The sequence below is a fragment of the Staurois parvus genome, unplaced genomic scaffold (assembly GCF_062004578.1).
Source record: "Staurois parvus isolate SC_StPar_1 unplaced genomic scaffold, SC_StPar_1.0 ptg001618l, whole genome shotgun sequence".
In the NCBI taxonomy this organism is placed as follows: Eukaryota; Metazoa; Chordata; class Amphibia; order Anura; family Ranidae; genus Staurois; species Staurois parvus.
The window spans coordinates 216,363-231,899 of NW_028319414.1; the positions used below are offsets into that span (position 1 = coordinate 216,363).

Genomic DNA, 15,537 nt, shown 5'->3' on the forward strand with positions numbered 1-15,537 from the left:
CCTGAGGTTCTCTTGCTCATCTTGGGGTGTTCTCACATGAGAGTTAGTTCCCTGTTCACCTTGGGATTTGCTCACCTTGGGATTTGCTCACCTTGAAGTGTTCTCAGTTTGTATTCTCCATAACTGCAATTTTTGTTTTTTTTTCAGGTTGTGGAAACTTTGGGTTACGGGATGGCTGTGGTCCTCTACGTTTACGTAATCACATTACTTCTTGGGAAGAGAAAAATTCACAACGACCGATGGTCTTTCCTCTTTATCTTGGTAAGTACATAGGATGTCAGGTGACCAGATGATGGTTTTGTTGGAGGAGATCTACAGGATATAATTATTATTCAGCAGACATGGGTTAGACCTCAGCCTGGCCTTCACCATTCACACTCCTCCAAGGGTTGTCTGAGTCCTTCCCAAGTCTTTGTTCACATGTGGCACCGTAATCTTTGCTCAATGAATACTAGAGAAGTGCACGACAGAAAACATTTGCTTCATTTTGGACTTGTTTGTTAAGTTAATTATTTTGTTTCATCATATTTGTTATGTTAGAATGATTCGTTTTCAAAATTTATTTCATATATGTTTCAAAACAATTAGAAATTAGAATTTTGAAATTTGAAATTCTGAAACTTTCAATTCTATGTTACTGTATTCTAAACTTTTCTATTCTATCCTACTCTATTGTATTTTATTTTTTTTATAGCCTATACTATTCTATTCTATTTATTTATTTATTTTCTTTATTCTATTCTATTATTTTCTATTCTATTTATTCTTTTCTTTTCTCTATCATATTCTATTATTTTCTATTTTATTTATTCTTTTCTTTGCTCTATTATATTATATTCTTTTCTATTCTATTAATTCTTTTCTCTATTATATTCTATTCTTTTCTATTCTATTTTTCTTTTCTCTATTGTATTTTATTCTTTTCTATTCTATTTATTCTTTTCCTTTCTCTATTATATTCTATTCCATTTATTCTTTTCTTTTCTCTATTATATTATATTCTTTTCTATTTTCTATTATATTCTATTCTCTTCTATTCTATTTATTCTTTTCTTTTCTCTATTGTATTTTATTCTTTTCTATTCTATTTATTCTTTTCTCTATTCTATTCTTTTCTATTCTATTAATCCTTTTTTTTTCTCCATTCTATTCTATTTATTCTATTCTTTTCCAGCCTAAGCAGGAATCATCATCTTATTTCACTTTTATCCCTTACTGTATTTACTGCAATATGTTTCTATTTCGAATTCAAATTCATTTTCGATTTAGATTTAATTTTCCAATTCAAATTGGATCATTTGTTTCATTTTAACTTAGTTAGAATTTGTTGAAATTCTTTCCTATCGTGATTCGAAAATTTGGATACGTCTGAATAACTAAACTTTTGTCCAAATTTTGATTTGTAATGAAAGGAATGGCACATGTCTACTACTAAACCTTGCTGAGCTTCTAGCGTAGGAGTGCAGTGATCAATGTGTTTTATTAGGCGCTTAGATTCTGCGCCCGGCGTGGTCAGCATGGCATCAATGAGCTTTGAATGGGTGTTGCCTGTCTGTCCTCGGAGTTTCATGCTTCATCCTCCTCTCTCCTTCCTGCAGTTTTCCTTCATCCCGCTGCTGTTGCTACTTGTAGTCCATGACAATGAGGACGGCCCTTTCAGCCTGCAGGGGATCTATTTCATCTACTTGTTCCTGGTGCCACCCGCCAACTTCATGGGTTTTTGTTCGCAGTTGGTAGGTATTGATGTGTACGTTTCACACCCTACTACAGAGAGTAGTCAGGATACAGCAGTACGAGGGGAAAATTCTGTATAGTAGGTGACAGGAGGAGATTTGTGCAGACGTAACGACAGGAGGAGATCTGTGCAGACATAATGACAGGAGGAGATTTGTGCAGACATAATGAACCCATAAAAGTTTTTTGTTTCTTTTTCTAGGCCATATATTATATTCATAAGTTGAAGCTCTCCGAGCGAGCACTGTACATCCATCTCATACTTGTAAGTACAGAGCACATCTGCTCCAAGCTGATTATTATTGCAGCTTTCTTTTAAACAAACCCTGGTGATCCTGCCATAAAAGTCCTTGTTCAGTGTATCGGAACCGTCTCCAGACTGCACTTGGGTACTTCCGTTAGAATATCGCTTCCCTGTCCGAACACCGACCACAGACACCACCGCTGACCATACAAGACTAGGCGACACCAGTCTTGAAGTAAATCAGGAAATAGACTACTTTATTTTAACACAGATACAAAATATATACATTCAAGAGAACAACCCCCCTCCCTGCATAATAACACAGGGCGTGGCAATCTACATTTAGTAACAAGAGAAACACCAACCGGCAGTCCCATCAGGAGGGAGGGCTGCTGGAGACACCCCCCACCAAGCCAATACATAAACACATACATCCCATAATAGTTTGCTCCCAAGCAAGACACACAACAATGGGATGCAACCACATGGCATTAAACAATCAACAACCCCCCACCCCAATATTAGGACAGATCACCCTGTACCCCTAACAGGCACAGGGTGACTTACACATAATAGGGATATGGGGAGCTGAGACAGGGGTCTCCCCACCTCTCCAAAGTGAGCTGGATTCCATGGGCCCCCCACCCAAAGTGACTCCCATCACATTCAGACACTTCCTCTCAGAAGGTGGCAACGCTCTTTCCTGGTCTCCCAGCTATGCTCCTTTGTTGTCACCCTGTCACACCGCCTTCCGATGGAGACAACAGGTGGCCTTTTCAGCACACATAATGACGGCATGGTCTTTTGTTGTCACCATCGGGAAACCCGCCCTGAGACACGCCATGCAGCCATTGCTAGACAGGCAGCAGCTGCAAAGGGGCTGCAGGAGATTAGCAGCCCTGGGATGTCACAAAGGATGAAAAAAGACAATTGTTGGTGATACAGAAAACTGCATGTCATTCAACTGGGGTTTACATCTACTTTAATAGATGATATAATTACATGTGTGCGATTTGTTTCGTTACGAATTCAGATGATATTTACATGTATCTGAATTTCCAATCCACAATAAAAAACGAATTTCAAGGAATCCAAAATAAATTACAGCAAAACGAAGTTTTCAAATGTGAAATGGAAAATGATTCGAAAAATGAATTTGAGTTTGAAAATGAATTCAAAATTGAAAATGGAAACATAATGCAATAAATACAGTGAGGTATAAAAGGGAAATGAGATAACAATCCCTACTTTAGCTGCTTTATGGAGTAGAAGAGAAAAGAACAGACTAGTATAGAATTAAAAAAATAACTAGAATAGAATAAAACAGAAAATAAAAGAATTGAATAGAAAAAGAATAAACCAGAATAGTAAAAAAAAAATAAATAAAAGAATAGAATAAAACAGAACATAAAAGAATTGAAGAGAAAAGAATAAACCAGAATAGAAGAGAATATAAAAAATAAAAGAAGAGGATATAACAGAAAATAAAAGAATTGAGGAGAAAAGAATAAACTGGAATAAAACAAAAAATAAAAAATAAAAGAATAGAATAAAACAGAAAATAAAAGAATTGAGGAGAAAAGAATAAACCAGAACAGAATAGAATAGAACAAAAAAAGAAAAGAATAAAAAATAAAATAAGTGAATAGAAAAAGAATAAACCGGAATAGAATAAAACAAAAAAAAAAGAAAAGAATAAAAAATAAAATAAGTGAATAGAAAAAGAATAAACCGGAATAGAATAAAACAACAAAAAAGAAAAGAATAAAAAATAAACTAAGTGAATAGAAAAAAGAATAAACCAGAATAGAATAGAACAAAATAGTATACAATAGAAAATAAAACAATAGAAAAAGAATAGGATAGAAAATAAAAGGAATAGAATAGAAAATAAAAGAGTAAAATAGAATAAATTAGAATAGAACAGAATAAAATAGAACCAACATAGCCTTCTTCTGAAATCTGAAATTCGAATCGATTTGAAAATAACAAATTTCCAAATCCAAAATATACGAAACGAGTTCCAAAAACGAATCATTCTAACATAATGAATATGACAAAATGAAATTATTCATTTAACAAACTAATAGGAAAGGAAACAAATTTTTCTGTAACTAGAATTGCTATAATAATGTTGAGGAACCCCAAGGGTGAGATCTGGGGGGCTTCACAGCCCACCAAAGCCATTATAAAGGGTCCCGCTGTGGGGTAAGGGTCAGGTGTCGGCCCCCTTTCTGGCCACAAGATGGAAGTTAATGCCATCCCTGTCCCTGCCAGAACTGGGGCTCCCTACCAATGGGGACCAATAATGGCACCTCAATCTTATTCTATTAAATGAAGCGCCATCCTTGGACAGAAAGGGAAACTACACCAGGCACAACCGTGCTCTTACCCTCCCCCACTAAATTTCCATTTTCTCCAAAAACATGACTTTCTCTGCCTCCCTTCAGCCGTACCTTCAGATTGTCACAATTTGGGGCCTCCTGTGGTTCTTAGAATGGAAGTTTGGAACAAGGAGCTTGACACAAGATCCTGTCTTCAGGTGGGTCATCGGATATGTATGGTATAAAGCCAACTAGAGAGGGGCACACGCAGCCATTATGGGGGGTTGACACTTTCATCTCTACAATCAGGTTTACCAAAAGAGAACATCCCTTTACCCAGAATCCCGAGCAACTGGAAGATGCCGATGAGGAGGTCCTGGCTGAGAGAGAAAGGGTTAACACCTTGAAAAGGACACATGAAGAGGAGGAGGTAATGTACAACGTTCGGTTAAATGTACATATTAATCCTTGACACATATAATCCTACTTTATATTACAATTCACCTTAAGCCCTGCACACCATCTGAATGTTTGGATCAGGCTTTCAGTGGGAGGGGCTGTGCTGCTTGACAACAGACAACTGAGTGACAACAGAAGGTCTCATTTCTTGATCAGGTAAAATTCCTCGATCAGGAATGCAGACTATAGACATGATTTGGGTGGGGACCACATACAGAAATAATTGAGGCCTCAGAAAACATACAGTCATGGCCAAAAATCTTACCCCCCCCCCACTGCGTTTCCTTCAATGCACCACTTCACCCAGAAAATTGCTGCAATGACAAATGTTTCGGCGTTCTCATGTTTGTTCCTTTTGTTTGTATTAGTATGACACAAAAGGGTGAAGAAACAAAAAGCCAAACCTGACACATTCCATGCAAAACCGTAAAAATGGACAAAATTGTTGGCACCCTCCATGTAATATTTGGTAGCGCACCCATTGGAAGAAATACTGTAAGTGAAATCAATGGCTTCCTGTAACCATCAATGAGTTTCTTCCATCTCTCTACTGGAATTTTGGATCGCTCTTCTTCCTCCAACTGCTCCGGGTCTCTCAGATTGGAAGGTTCCTTTTCCCAACTGCTGTTCTGAGATCTCTCCACAGGAGCTCTATGGGATTGAGATCTGGACTCATTGCTGGCCAGTTCAGTCCTCTCCAGCGCTTTGTCTGACACCATTTCTGGGGCTTTTTGACGTGTGCTTTGGGTCATTGTCCTGCTGGAAGACCCATGACCTCTGACATTGGGGACCCAACTTTCTGACACCGGGCCCTACATTGCACCCCAGAATTCTTTGGTAGTCCTCAGATTTCATCATGCCATGCACACGGCCAAGACATCCAGTGCCAAAATATCAGTGACCCCCCCAACGTGTGACTGGAGGGACTGGATTCTTTTATTTAAAGGCCTCACTGCTTTTTCTGAAAACAATAGAATGATGGGATATACCAAAAAGCTGGAATTTTGTTTTGTTTGTTGACAGCACATTCTCCCAGAAGGATTTTGGATTCCTCAGGTAAGTTTTGGCAAACTCTAATCTGGCTTCCAATATGTTTCTGTGTCAGCAGTGGGGTCCTCCTGGGTCTCCTCCCATATTTCTGTGTCAGCTTTGGGGTCCTCCTGGGTCTCCTCCCATATTTCTGTGTCAGCAGTGGGGTCCTCCTGGGTCTCCTTCCATATTTCTGTGTCAGCAGTGGGGTCCTCCTGGGTCTCCTCCCATATTTCTGTGTCAGCAGTGGGGTCCTCCTGGGTCTCCTCCCATATTTCTGTGTCAGCGGTGGGGTCCTCCTTGGTCTTCCACCATATTTCTGTGTCAGCAGTGGGGTCCTCCTGGGTCTCCTACCATATTTCTGTGTCAGCAGTTGTGTCCTCCTGGGTCTCCTACCATATTTCTGACTCAGCAGTGGGGTCCTCCTGGGTCTCCCACCATATTTCTGTGTCAGCAGTGGGGTCCTCCTTGGTCTTCCACCATATTTCTGTGTCAGCAGTGGGGTCCTCCTGGGTCTCCTCCCATATTTCTGTGTCAGCAGTGGGGTCCTCCTGGGTCTCCTCCCATATTTCTGTGTCAGCAGTGGGGTCCTCCTGGGTCTCCTCCCATATTTCTGTGTCAGCAGTGGGGTCCTCCTGGGTCTCCTAGCATAGCGTCCCTTTTCATTCAGATGGCGATGTATAGTGCGGGCTGACACAGTTGTACCCAGTGCCTGAAGGTCGGCTTGGATTTGTCTGGAAGTTGATCGAGGTTCTTTAGCCACCATTCAAACAATCCTTTGTTGCAATCTTTGATTAATTTTTGTCTTTCATCCATGTCCAGGGAGATTAGCTACAGTGCCATGGGCTATAAACTTCTTGACATTGTTGCGCACAGTGGACGTAGGAACATTAAGATCTCTGGAGATGGACTTGTAACCTTGAGATTGTCCATGCTTTTCCACCATTTTTGTTCTCCAATCCTCAGACAATTCTTTGCTGCTCTTTATCTTCTCCATGCTCCATGTGGCACACAGGGACACCCAACAGAAAGGTGGAGTCCATTTTCCACCCATTGTAACTGGTTGTCGGTGTGATCTCTATGTTCCCTGCACCTGGTCATGGATACGGGGGAGTTTAATGACAAATTACAGGAGGATCACAAACTTGGAATGCAATTATTTCTTACAATTTTCAGAAGGTGCCAATAATTTTGTCCAGTCCAGTTTTGGGTGGAATGTGTCAGATTTGTTTTTCTGTTTCTCTACTTTTTCATGTCACACCAATACAAAAAAAGAAATGAACAAGAGAGTACCGAAATATTTGTAATTGCAACCATTGTCTGGGCAAAATGTTGCATTATCTGACAGAAATGGAAGGGTGCCAATAATTCTGGCCATGACTGTAGTCTCCCTTCTTCAGTTAATATGCTGGACACAGACAGAGACATGAACTGAAGAAAGTGTAAAATATAGATTTTTCTGAAGTTGTGTTTTTCCTCTTCAAGAGGCCGACCATCCTCGTGAACGCTTTACGCAAAGAGTTTAAGGAGAGGTCAGGGATCTCCAGATGTTTTGGAAAGAAAAAGAAGAGGACGGCCATCAAGAACACTTCATTCTGTGTCAAGAAAGGTAAATTCCTCCTAGAGTCTGAACCCGGACACGGAAAGGAAATGTTCACTGCTTAGACCAGGGGTGTCAAACTGGCGGCCCTCCAGCTGTTGTGAAACTACAAGTCCCATCAGGCCTCTGCCTTTGGGAGTCATGCTTGTAACTGTCAATCTTGCAATGCCTTGTGGGACGTGTAGTTTGGCAACAGCTGGAGGGCCGCCAGTTTGACACCCGTGGCTTAGACTGTTTGCAGGTAGGTTTTTCCCTTCACGTAGACCTACAAATAATGAAAAACCGATAGTTCCTCTTTCATTGCTTCCAGTAGAATGAAGCAAAGGATCTGATTGGCTACTAATAGGAAATGCAGACAGTCTATAAAAGAGGTCCAGTGAGTTTGGAAACCGTTTTTGTTTGCCTTGTTTCTTCCAAAGGTGAAGTTCTGGGACTTCTTGGCCCCAATGGAGCTGGGAAGACCACATCTGTGCTGATTCTTGCTGGAGAGATGAAGCCAACGGCTGGACAGGTGAGATTGAAAAGTGGAAGGCTTTGGGCCTTGTGTACAGTAGGGGCGCAGGGAGAACTTCTAAGACCAGTTGCTGTTTTAGGGTTAACCAAGGAAGTAACTAACTGACCCCACAAAAAAAAAAGAATAAATTGCCCAAAAGAGCTACACAGTTGGAGAAAATAGATTTTTCAGATACTCACCAGTTAACTTGCCATTCTTATATTGGGCTCTGTTGACCTCTTGTAGCTCTCATTTCATGACCTCCCCTACAGGTGGTGCTGGGAAATGCAAGAATCCCTGGTAAGACTGATGACTCAGCAACACTAGGCTACTGTCCCCAACACAATCCCTTATGGCCAAACCTCACTGTGAAGGAACATCTGGAGATCCACGCTGCCATCAAGGGCATGAAGAAAGAGGACACAGACTGTGCTATCAAACGGTGAGTTGACTCATACACCAAATCTTCATCATGATCAGGAGTTGACTGCCTCTACTTCCTCTTCTCTTCGCTCTATTGTTTGTCATTAACCACCCTTCACCCTTATCTCATCTACATGGTGGAATAAATAAACCATTTTAACCCTTCTTGCATTGTTGTTCACATTTGTCAGGGTGGTTCTGTCCACCAATCTCCTTTCATCAGATGGTTTACAATGTTGAACCCTCATTAATTCTAGATTTTGTTTTCCATACAAACATCTTCATAAATAACATGGTTCTACAAGGAGTAACTAGATTGCTATTGTTGCCTTTGTAGGGTGGCTGAAGCTTTAGAGTTGAAGGATCATCTGCAAAAAACCACCAGAAGGCTGTCAGCTGGGGTCTCCAGAAAGGTGTGTCGTTGTCTTGCATGATTTTGGCTAAAAATGGCGGCATTCTGCTAGTTTTGGAACAAATGTGTTTGCCCCTTTTAGACATTCTCTGTTCTTATTTAGGTGTGTTTTGCCATCAGCATGTTGGGTAATCCCACCATCGTTCTCCTGGATGAACCTTCAACTGGTCTGGATCCAAAAGGACAACAAAGGCTTTGGTGAGTCTTGTCTCAGGCTGATGGAGTTAATACCTTGATGGGGTAAAATCTTAAATCTAGCACCCTTCACACCACACCGGGAAGGCTGGACCTCTTATGTGTTGGTGAATTTGAATAGCAATGCTGTTTGTGAAGTAACCCCACAGAGAGTGGGGCATCCTCCCAGCTTTGCTTCAGATATGTTAAAATTGGGTGCCCAGTGGCAGTCAAAGCCAAAGCCTATTACTTTACAGACGTCCACATTGTGGTTCTAATGGCCACCTGGCACTCAGATGCTCTGAGTTTCTGGATCTGCATCCTTTGATACCGTATTTCTTGTCTATTAAAGGAGAGCCATCCGAGCGGCCTTCAAGAACAAGGAGAGAGGCGCCATCCTGACCACACACTATATGGAGGAGGCTGAGGCTGTGTGTGACCGTGTGGCAATCATGGTGTCTGGGAACCTCAGGTGAGAGAACGAACCTCAGGACCGAGTCAGGTGATTCTCCAGTAATGCAATGAGAATCAGTCTGAAACATTATCAAGGCAAGTACACCTGGCACAGCCATTCTCAATCAGGGTTCCAGGGGACATAGGGTTCCTGCAGAGGATGCCATGGATTCTTTGATCTGTGGCTGATTGATCTTCCATTTTGTGGTGCCTACATAATTTTGGGACCAATGCCACTTGGCAAAGCTATTGAAATGACACCATTGATTGTTTTAGCTGTGTGTGTGTGTGGGGGGGGGGGGGGGGAGTTCTTCCCAATGATCCCAGAACCTGGACATTAATAAGGGTTCCTTTGGGGTAGAAAGGTTGAGAAAGGCTGCCCTAGTGTAAAGTTAGAATGGAATGAGATAATACTTCACAGCATTCTTCCCCTAGGTGTATCGGGTCCATCCAGCACCTGAAGAGCAAATTTGGCAAAGGTTACCTCCTGGAGATCAAACTGAAAGACACACAGCAGGTCAATGTGATCCACGAGGAGGTCCTCCGCCTCTTCCCACAAGCCACCAAGAAGGAGAGGTAATGCAGCGAATCTGGGGCAATTGTTGGTGACACCTGGTTTTCAACCTAACAATCTTACTTTAGAAAAAGTCTATAGATTCTTCTAAAATCACCAATTACCACCAAAGGTAAATATAAATGTCACCCGATCTCCATTAATATGAATCTCCTTACCACCAAAAACTATAAATCCCTGGAACCAAGAAACTGTTTCCCTCTATCCTCAATCTGTTTTAAATCAATTATTTACATTCCAATAGCTCAACATATACCCTACTTACATTTGTTTTTTGTCCCGTTCACACAGGATGAATATATGTGCACTTTCACTGGGTGAATGGTTAATGGCAAATTCTTTATAAATCAACTCCTAAAGTTCAGCTTTGCTTGTACTCTGTCTGCTTAGTAATCCGACCAATTTGTAGGTGACGGGTACCTTTCAAGTTTCTTAGACTTGTAGAATTGTTTGATGGGATGCAAACTTATGTCAGCCTTTACTCGGCAGGTTCTCCTCCTTGTTGGTCTATAACATCCCCATGGAGAATGTCCAGTCCCTGTCCCAGGCCTTCCTGCAGCTGGAGAAGGGTAAGGTGGTACTCTTTGTGATGACTGTAAAGGAACCAACAGGATGTGACACTGACCCTCCTTCATGTATCTTCTACAGCTAAGAAGACGTATGACATTGAGGAGTACAGCTTCTCCCAGGCCACCCTCCAGCAGGTGACACCACACCACAAATTGCTATTGAATCTTATCTAGACCTTAAAAATTAAATTTCCCTCAATGTGGTATTTTATATAGAAAAATGTATTTTACTAGACCATTCCAGAGATGGATTGTATGTAGGATGGTGGTACACATGCTATAGGAGAATGAGGACATCTGCAGATGACATTGTACATGCACCGGAGATCTGTTCTGGTGAATGGTTAAGGAATCATACACAACTCCCGGGGGACAGTAGGAAGAAAAAGCTAACTTGCTGACTTGCTTGATTTGCTTGGCAGTATTATGGGATGGAAGGTTTGTAAAAAGGCTGTTTCATCTTTAAATGTTGTCTGTTTACTGCCCAGGTTTTCCTTGAGTTGGCCAAGGAACAGGAGAAGGACGACTTTCACCTGGAATCATCGTTCGGTTGGAGGCAACTGAGCAGTGAGGATACTTAAAGCCCAGCTCCAGACAAACCGATAAATACTCAGATGAAGAAGAAAACATCAGAGTGTTTCACACTCAAACAATTAGTAAAGCATCCACTCATGAAATGTCATACTTGGGAGATGATTCCTTGACGATCTCCAGAGTCTGTGACCTCGAGTAGCAGAATAATAAGAGTTCGCTCCCCAGCCTCTGTGTATATTATATAAGGCAGCCACAGTTTAAAAAAAAAATTGTCAGTTTATTAATAAATACATAAAAAGTCCCTGACATATAGTGTGCTATGAGTTCATGAAGTCGGATCAGAGCCCCTAGTTCACAGAAAGCCATCCCTCCGTGGCCTGTGGTAAGATGCACAGTTAAAAAGTTCAGTGGACCAAGAATCTGCTATTGAATGATAGCCCACCAATGTCAGTGCTCTATGGTCAGTGAGAGATGTGCATCTGGCAGTTCTGTATCATCTGTTTCCCAGTCCACTCCTTCTTTACTTCCTGATACCATGTGCCTCCCAGGCAACGCGTTTCAAGGAAACGCCCCCTTTTCATGCCTAGCATTTGGAGACTAGTAGCTGCATTAACTAAGACTATAACCATATCTGAGTACCATCAACTGAAAACACTATTCAATTCATTTCTAACATTCAAAGCAAACTCCCCCATACATGTCTCCATGCTTAATTTTGCTGAGAAACACCCCCCTAGAATTTCTAGCCGTGGCCATCTTGAATAAGGGCAAATGATTCATGTAGAATTTGCTTCCTGGAATTCATCTGCCCTTAGCAGACACAGCCATTGCTCACAATTTGACATCCGTGTAGGTGCACAGCCCTGAATGCAGACAGTGTGAGATCAGGGACAGGCATCTGCATGGATGTCAGGTGGGGAGCAGCACCTCTTTCCTTGAAGCCGCTGCATCCTAAAAGACATCAACAGGACTGCCTGCATGGGGATACACGGAACACAGTGCATCCTCGTGTGGGTTACCTCGGCCTTGCATGGGGAATACATACAGTATATGTACATTAGCGGGTCTTTAAGGGGTTACAGAGGTGGCACACGCAAAAAAAACAGACTGAAAACAAAGTCCATACATGAAGAGCTTGATGGTGGACATTACAAGTAACACACTCATATAGACAGTCCTCTTCCTGGGACCAGTGACAGGATCTTCAGAACATGGACCATAGTGCTTCATGTGTGTAAAAGTCATACCAGAAGATTGTGGTTATAATGAGCTCTAAACAACAGGCTTCTCCCAGCACACAACTTCTCCAATCTCCTACTACTAAGGTAAGTAGGACAGAAGACCCCAAGATCATCGACAGCTCAGAGGGATCCGTATTTCATGCAGAAATGTAAAACACAAAAACACTTCCCATAGAGTAAAATTCTATAGGGAAATCTGTTATTGAATAAAAGTGCACTTATGAAAGCTGGTAACATCCACAGTGTTGTGTATATCTCAATATCCAGACTGCCAGAATCAAAGATGGCTCCTACTCAGCACGCACACCTTTCGTCATATGTGATGTCATCAGGGGGTTTAGAGTCTGCCTTAGTTCCAGCCAAGAGGATGGAATATTTGGAGGTCATTCTGGAAATTTTCTAAGTAAAAGTGATCCTCTCTTCAGACAAATGTCTTTATGTGACTGTTTGGGTAACTTTCTAAAGACATATTCCTCAATTCATGTTTGCATGAGGGTTTTGGGGAAAATAGTAGGCTCCTTCGAAACCATTCTGAAAAGTGATCCTCCCTTCAGACAAATGGTAGCCTCCTTCAAGACCATTCCGAAAAGTGATCCTCCATTAAGACAAATGGTAGCCTCCTTCAAGACCATTCTGAAAAGTGATCCTCCCTTAAGACAAATGGTAGCCTCCTTCAAGACCATTCCGAAAAGTGATCCTCCCTTAAGACAAATGGTAGCCTCTTTCAAGACCATTCCGAAAAGTGATCCTCCCTTAAGACAAATGGTAGTCTCCTTCAAGACCATTCTGAAAAGTGATCCTCCCTTAAGACAAATGGTAGCCTCCTTCAAGACCATTCCGAAAAGTGATCCTCCCTTAAGACAAATGGTAGCCTCCTTCAAGACCATTCTGAAAAGTGATCCTCCCTTAAGACAAATGGTAGCCTCCTTCAAGACCATTCTGAAAAATGATCCTTCCTTAAGACAAATGGTCACCTCTTTCAAGACCATTCCGAAAAGTGATCCTCCCTTAAGACAAATCGTCACCTCTTTCAAGACCATTCCGAAAAGTTATCGTTCCTTCAGACAAATGGTAGCCTCCTTCAAGACCATTCTGAAAAGTGATCCTCCCTTAAGACAAATGGTAGCCTCCTTCAAGACCATTCCGAAAAGTGATCCTCCCTTAAGACAAATGGTCACCTCTTTCAAGACCATTCCGAAAAGTGATCCTCCCTTAAGACAAATCGTCACCTCTTTCAAGACTATTCCGAAAAGTGATCGTTCCTTCAGACAAATGGTAGTCTCCTTCAAGACCATTCCGAAAAGTGATCCTCCCTTAAGACAAATGGTAGCCCCCTTCAAGACCATTCCGAAAAGTGATCCTCCCTTAAGACAAATGGTCACCTCTTTCAAGACCATTCCGAAAAGTGATCCTCCCTTCGGACAAATTGTATCTTCCTTCAAGACCGTTTAGTTTGCTCTGTTTCATTCCAGACTCCTCCAACTCAATGTTTTGGAGGCCCCAAAGAAGGGTCAAAATCTACCATTTCCCAATGGGTCCGGCTATGTGTTTCTCAAGCTTGTGTCCTAAAAAGTGAGGTTACACCTTTTCTGGTGAAAACTCATTCTACTAAGATTGTTGGAACCTCCTGGGCTCTTCATCATCAGCCTCAGTAGCACAAGCTTGTAAAGATGCTACCTTTGGTTCATAATTTTAACAAGTTTTACCAAGTGGATGTTTGTGCTGCTGAAGGTGCTTCTTCCGATGAAGTATCGTTTTCTACTTCCCAAAAGCTAACCCAATTTGTTTATTATACACAGGGTGTATTTTACTCCCCAAAGACTATTTTCCTGGAGAGGAAATATAGCACCTAATTATACCAGGTGGTTGTGAACATTGGTACCTTAGGAGATGTCCCGAATTATTTCAATATTGGACCACTATATTCCAATCACTTACCGACCTATGCTTGGTTGAAGTGACCCCTGACCCTAAAATGGTTCTTTTGGGCAAAATCCCGGACAATTTGTCGACTCCTCTTCATAAAGTTTTAATCACCCAACTGCTGTTTATGGCACTCAAACTGATATCCTAGCTTTCTTCTAACCCACCTACCTTTGCACAATGGTGTAATGCAGTAAATGCTGTACTGGACAAAGAAAAACTTTCCTACCAACGTAGGGGCTGCCCCCCCAAAATTCTAAATATTAGGTCCTCTTGGCTATCTTTTTCAGTTTAGCCACTCCTACCATTTACCAATATTCCTCTAAGTGATCTGCATGATATTGTTGTGGCTCTATGATAACCCGCATGGTCTTATGTTTTTCAACATGGAGATCTTGCATGTTACTAGATTTACCAGTCCACTCCCATGGGCATTTGATGGGGGAGCGATTCTCAGAAACCCGACCTGTAATTGTACCTGATACAAAGCAGTTGTAGTAATCTACATTCTTCTGTATTATATTTGGAGACACTAGCTGGAGCTTGCTGAGAATTTGGAATTGCATTTATTTTCTATTTCTTTGTATATTTATGTTAAACTGCATTAAACAATCAATAAAAAGTACTAGAAAGAAACAAAGATGTTTACTTTGGTTGGGGCGTTTTGCAGGAGGCTATGTGAGGTTCTTACTTATGTGGGGTTAGTGTTTGGTTGCCACGTGACCTCCCCTCAATTCATTGCTTTGGGACAGGGGCATAACTAGAGGGGTCATCCCACATTGTGCCTGGCCCTATGCTCCATGGGGCCCATGTGGCACCCCTTCTACTTCTGGACAGGAGGGGCAGCATATGATATAAAGGAACCAATGCTCTCTATGTTCCTCCTGCAACCACTGAATGCTGCTTGCCCTCCTCTCCCTCCCTCCCTCAGGTATTCAGCGGCTGCAGTAGGAACATAGAGCACATTGGATCCTCTTGGCCCCCCTATGCTCTTCCCCAGTAATTTTTGTGCTCTTTTCTCCCATGCTCTTCTCCGGTCCTCCCTGTGCTCCTCTACAGTCCCCCCCGGTGCTCTTCTCCAGTCCCTCTTTTGCTCTTCTCCGGTCCCCCCTTTGCATTTCTCTGGTCCTCCCTTTGCTCTTCACCATTCCCCCTTGTTCTTTGCTCCTAGCCCCCGTGCTCTTCCCCGGCCCCCGTGCTCTTCAGTCTGTGAATTAACAAGAATCTCTCTACAGAGTTATTCCTGTCTATTAATTCTATAAAGCTGAGGCTGCAGCGAAGGAGATTAAGGGCTGTGTCCTCAATCTCCTTTCTCTGCTTCAAAGGTGAAACATCAGGGGTCTGTTTAGAG

The 15,537-nt window shown here is 41.9% G+C and overlaps 1 protein-coding gene across 1 annotated transcript in view; it reads left to right on the forward strand.

Moving 5' to 3' along the window:
• LOC149435060 (ABC-type organic anion transporter ABCA8-like) overlaps window positions 1–14,826 on the forward strand; it is a 56,646-nt gene extending 41,820 nt beyond the window's left edge. Inside the window, exons 25-39 of the mRNA XM_089663057.1 lie at window positions 148–261; window positions 1,599–1,733; window positions 1,937–1,999; window positions 4,429–4,520; window positions 4,612–4,732; window positions 7,276–7,399; window positions 7,810–7,901; window positions 8,156–8,325; window positions 8,644–8,719; window positions 8,822–8,916; window positions 9,245–9,364; window positions 9,781–9,921; window positions 10,409–10,488; window positions 10,568–10,623; window positions 10,977–14,826. Coding sequence (XP_089519183.1) covers window positions 148–261; window positions 1,599–1,733; window positions 1,937–1,999; window positions 4,429–4,520; window positions 4,612–4,732; window positions 7,276–7,399; window positions 7,810–7,901; window positions 8,156–8,325; window positions 8,644–8,719; window positions 8,822–8,916; window positions 9,245–9,364; window positions 9,781–9,921; window positions 10,409–10,488; window positions 10,568–10,623; window positions 10,977–11,069 — 1,572 coding nt within the window. The 3' untranslated portion in view covers window positions 11,070–14,826. The remainder of the gene's footprint in view (window positions 1–147; window positions 262–1,598; window positions 1,734–1,936; window positions 2,000–4,428; window positions 4,521–4,611; window positions 4,733–7,275; window positions 7,400–7,809; window positions 7,902–8,155; window positions 8,326–8,643; window positions 8,720–8,821; window positions 8,917–9,244; window positions 9,365–9,780; window positions 9,922–10,408; window positions 10,489–10,567; window positions 10,624–10,976) is intronic.
• Window positions 14,827–15,537: the final 711 nt, after the last annotated feature.